This window comes from Anneissia japonica, unplaced genomic scaffold, assembly GCF_011630105.1.
Source record: "Anneissia japonica isolate Jap-2015-1 unplaced genomic scaffold, ASM1163010v1 scaffold87363_len16968_cov125, whole genome shotgun sequence".
NCBI classification, from domain to species: Eukaryota; Metazoa; Echinodermata; class Crinoidea; order Comatulida; family Comatulidae; genus Anneissia; species Anneissia japonica.
The window spans coordinates 1-5379 of NW_022687250.1; the positions used below are offsets into that span (position 1 = coordinate 1).

The 5379-nt window shown below is 31.7% G+C and overlaps 1 protein-coding gene across 1 annotated transcript; it reads left to right on the forward strand.

Moving 5' to 3' along the window:
- The first annotated feature begins 126 nt into the window (after window positions 1–126).
- On the forward strand, window positions 127–4925 carry LOC117118491. Its single transcript, XM_033263094.1, has 4 exons — window positions 127–376; window positions 560–1084; window positions 3838–3882; window positions 4361–4925. The coding sequence occupies exons 1-4, from the start codon at window positions 361–363 to the stop codon at window positions 4789–4791; spliced, it is 1017 nt and encodes a 338-aa protein (XP_033118985.1). The 5' UTR covers window positions 127–360; the 3' UTR covers window positions 4792–4925.
- Window positions 4926–5379: the final 454 nt, after the last annotated feature.

Consider the following 5379-nt stretch of genomic DNA (forward strand, 5'->3'; position numbering starts at 1 on the left):
TGCCAACATTTTTTATTACAGGCCCTTCCATCTATAGAACTTATTAAAGTACATTTTCAAATACCGAGCCTCGCATTCACTTAAGATTGAGTGGAGACTAAAAATACAATGCCACTGTATTTAAATTAAAATTTTATATATTTTATTACTTTAACATAAAACTGAATTGAGAGAAGTTGACATGTTTATAATACAGATCAAAAAAAGTAGGGAAACTCTACAGTAAAAATGATAAAAAATTCCTAATTAAGCATTTGATATCAAATCGCTATTTCTGTCTTTTTTTCTGATTGAGTTATTATCGTTTACTTCAGGAATGAATAAAGAGTGATGCAGTAGCTGTACAAATAAACACTGAAGATGGAAACAAGTAAAGGTAAACCATGGACCTATTAATAATAGGTCCATGGGTAAACTAATAAGATATTTAATTTATGTCACCATTCTTCTGCTGTTTTGTGATCAACATGTTTTACAGTATGATGGTGAAATTGATTTTAAACAATTTGTCATTCCATTGTTGTTTTTTTACAAACATTTCTTTTCATTTAAATCATAGAAGAAAAAGCTTTTGCAGATCTTAAGATGGTTGTGTCAGAATGGTTTGATAAAAACATAGACATTAATATGCTTAAAGTTTTGTACCGAGACCATGTAGGAAATACTTTTGCATTGCATATGGCTTCTGAAACAATGGACTTAATTAATATGCTGATTAGTTTTGGAGATCTGAGTCCAACTAATCTCAATCTCCTGTATGATACTATTAAGGCAACACAGCAATTTGGTCTGGAAGAAGAAATTAAAAAACAGGTGCCATCATTCCATTTTCCTGAAGATATATGGAATAATGATTTTACTGAATTCACACCATATCGGCTAAGACTTGTGCAGCTAGGCTTGTCGCTGAATCCAGATGATGTCAAAAAGCTCAGTAAACGGTATAATGGGAAACATAAAGACAGCTGGAGTTTGATTATGGATCTAGAACATAAAATGATTATTTGTGAAAAAGACATAGACAGTTTCACCCAAATGTTGAAGAGGCTCGAACTCAAACGAGCTGTGATAGCTCTAACAGAAGGTATTGTATTTCTTACTTAAATTTCAGATAAATTTAATAAATTTTGATAATATTGTAAATTTATGACACATTATTTCTTCAGTCATTAAGGATTCTAAAGATATAGAATCCTTAATGACTGAAGAAATAATGTGTCATTAAGGATTCTAAAGATATAGGGAGTACAAATGCATTTTAAATGAAAACATGATTGATTATAATAATAATCTTTCAGGTTGTTATGTAGACTACAGGTGCACCATAATCAATATTTTAGGCCAACATTAACCTATAGGCAGAAATGTAATTAAAGGGTTTAAATTTCCTCAAAATGCTCCATCGGCAAGTAGTTGCTTGGGCTATGGCTTTACTACATTAATTTATTCTTCTTCAACAGCAACAAACTTTGTCAATTTTTTAAGATTAGGCGTATTCTATATTAAAATGAAATACTGTAGTATAATCCATTGCTAGGCCTAGTGACAAGAAGCTTGCTGTTGAGTCTGGCATTTACAAAAGCATTGGAAGGTCCTTTCTACAGCAATTGCTGTATGCACTGTGGGGAAATTTGAACCCTGAACTATGATTAGGAAGTTACATTTTAATTTGATTTAGCATACATTCAATTTATAAATTTTTTACATCTTTACTTTCCTACTGAGCAACCTATTTAAAAATGTGTTTAAATAATTGAGTGTCAGAAAAGATTCAGAAATTTATCAAAAGAAAGACAGTTGTGGATACCCACTCTAAAAACTAACCAGGGCCTAATAGCCATCATCACAAGTATGAAAAAGCTTTCCACAATCTCAGTAAACAATCCCAGACTAAAGAAAGCATTTATATTATTCTCAATCTTGATGATAGTCCATATGCTGCCATGCCACACATAAGGTTTCTTTCGAAAGAATTGAGAAGTGACTAAAACCATTTTCTAGGCAGGCAGGTGATTCTGATCTTATACCAATAAACAGCCCTCAAATTGTGGGAGCGTGTGGTGCGGAGTGTAAGGTGTTGGACTTCTGATCGTGAGATCAGGAGTTCGAGACCAACGCTCATCGCATTGCTTGTGTCCTTGGGCAAGACACTTAACTTAGCTTTGCCTCTCTTCATCCAGGAGTATAAATGGGATGGTCATGCTGTTATCCTGCTTGTCGGTGACCCAGTTAGGACTGTTCCAGTCAGTTAATAACAACAACTAGAATCGATTATGATTCATACAAACTGAACGAACGAGCCCTCAAATTGCTCCATTATTACATGTGTTACAGTTACTTAGTCAGTGTTTCGACTCTGATGCAGCATCTTGTCTAAAAAGAAAGAAAAAACTTTATAATAAATACTCATTTGACTGGATATGATATCATTTTTGCTAATACTAATTAAGGAGGCTACTGTATGTTTGTTAATATTAATCCATGTGTGATAGTACAGTATCATAATTAAGGAGGCTACTGTATGTTTGTTAATATTAATCTATGTGTGATAGTACAGTATCATAATTAAGGAGGCTACTGTATGTTTGTTAATATTAATCCATGTGTGATAGTACAGTATCATAATTAAGGAGGCTACTGTATGTTTGTTAATATTAATCCATGTGTGATAGTACAGTATCATAATTAAGGAGGCTACTGTATGTTTGTTAATATTAATCCATGTGTGATAGTACAGTATCATAATTAAGGAGGCTACTGTATGTTTGTTAATATTAATCCATGTGTGATAGTACAGTATCATAATTAAGGAGGCTACTGTATGTTTGTTAATATTAATCCATGTGTGATAGTACAGTATCATAATTAAGGAGGCTACTGTATGTTTGTTAATATTAATCCATGTGTGATAGTACAGTATCATAATTAAGGAGGCTACTGTATGTTTGTTAATATTAATCCATGTGTGATAGTACAGTATCATAATTAAGGAGGCTACTGTATGTTTGTTAATATTAATCCATGTGTGATAGTACAGTATCATAATTAAGGAGGCTACTGTATGTTTGTTAATATTAATCCATGTGTGATAGTACAGTATCATAATTTTGCTTGATTTCCACCCAAAATGTTCCATGCTATTTAAAATATTAGCAGCTTGATCTGGCCCTCATAAAGATTCCTACAATATGACATACTGTACCACCTATATAGAATAGACACCATTTGCTGAGATAAATATATTACTTTTTTTTAAGAATAGTTATAGCATAGATCTATTAGAGTACAGTTGGCCTCTATTTCTAATTAAAAAAAATGACCATCAAGATCATAAAGTATGCTCAGTGACAGTCACTCATTACCCCTGTATTAAATAGGCCTCTTTTATTATTATTATTTTATTTAGCCATCATTTGAAAAATGATATCTGGCCATCTCATAGGTGCAATGTCTATTAAATGTTGTGTCTTCTTACCCTATTTACATACCATACTTCACCTATTTAAGTTAAGACTATCTCCTTCTAGAACATTTTTTAATGTGTGCATCCAATTGTTATCCAGCTGCAGTTGCATTCATACCAACAAACAGTTAGTAGTTACACCAGTTTTTTTTTTTTAGTTTTAAATTTTCCATGTGATAATATTTGATTTTTTAAATCCTCAGAAATTTTGCTCAATTTCACAAAAAATTAAAGTTGTTACTTCTGAAGTCTGAGTGCTATTTTCAAGCATCTAGATAATATAACATAAAATGCTAAGATTTTATAACTATTTAAAAATAAATTGAATTTGTTATATTGTATTACTTTAAATGACTGGTATGTTTCATTTACAGACATTTCAAGTGTATTGTTAACCTTTAGAAAAAGACATCGTGAAGGTAATAAAGTTTCAATATAACAAATCATGTATTTTTGTTTACTGGTTTTCTGTTTACATAATATTTACAGAAGGTAAATGGACATGACCATGACTGTAAAATACACTGCATATGAAGCAATGACTTAATGTGCACGGTATAAATTATTTTATACATTATTTAAAATAGGTATAAATTATTTATATGTAAGGGATTGATTAATATAAACACTGAAGTTTATTTCTGAATTTTTTTCTTTTGATTAAATTGGTAAATTGAATCCCGAATGAATTATAGTATTACATTAAATATGTTTAAAATAAAAAAATAAAAAATTCCTCTTAACTCTGATGACTATTTACCAGTGAAACAATGGAATAGTACACATGCAGATTCCTCCTCTTTACTGTTTACAATTATTATTTTAAGCATTAATGCAAGATGATTTTGAGTATATCTCTTCATGTGTTACATTTTATATTTCTTCTTCTATTTACAGGTGTAAAAGTAACTGTTAAGCGGAAGAGAGGTTCTTCTCATTTAGATGATCAGCCAAATCCTGAATGTTTCGATCCTTTGTTAACTGAACTTCATAAGTATAAAAAATATTTTGCAGCTTCGAACATTAATTCAAAAGAAATTTTCACACCGCTACTTAAAGAGGTTGTCTCACTTTTCCAAAATTATTCTTCAAATGTGGATGACATAGAAAAGGGATGTGTAGTATTTCATATATCAACACATGATCCTGATGCTTTGATGAATCTATGGGAAGTCCATTCTAGTGGGAAGCTCATCAGAGATTTAGCGGGAATGTTAGTTCCAGAGAAACATCAGCAGGAGTTCTTAGATGAATGGATGACATGCATCGATAAAAATGAATACGAAGCTGCTCTCAGAAAGTTGAAGGAAGAAGGTGAGAAAATGTGAAAATGAGTTGGATTAAAATTTTAAAAATATATATCATTTCTTTTTCGGTCCAAGCGAAGCGCTGACCCCAGATCCTCACTGCTGTTTTTGTTCTTGTTACCAAAATCTTTAAAGCATCCAGCGTCGCCAGTTTTGAACGGACGTGCAGGAAATTTTGTACACATAAACTAGAGGTGATTTCCAACAAACGTTCATTGCGCTTTTTTTTATGTTGGACCATAGGGTTCCCCCTACACCTACAAAGCAAAACAGGGGTTTCAGCAAGGACTGTACATTATTGCCATTACCACTAATAGGGCACATGAATGGCATGGTCGGTGAAAGATGTGTTCTAAAGGTCGTGAGTTTGAATCGTGTCTTGGTATTCATTTTTTTTTTTTATTTTGAATATTTTAATTTTGTACAAATGATCAATCTAAATAATAATTTATTTGTACAAATAAACATTCTAATTATTTAAAAATTTCTACCATATTAGCTCTTCCAAAAAACCCAATATAATAACTTGCACCTGTACCATATTTAAGCGTGGAGGAACATGAGGACCTGGTCGCTCTTGTTTTTATAAACATGACATGCTTGTTGCTA

Excerpts from the sequence above, each read along its gene's own strand:
- LOC117118491 (XM_033263094.1), top strand. Across the intron at positions 1,085-3,837 it reads TGTGATAGCTCTAACAGAAG|ACATTTCAAGTGTATTGTTA; the intron begins GTATTGTATTTC and ends TTTCATTTACAG. Across the intron at positions 3,883-4,360 it reads TAGAAAAAGACATCGTGAAG|GTGTAAAAGTAACTGTTAAG; the intron begins GTAATAAAGTTT and ends TTCTATTTACAG.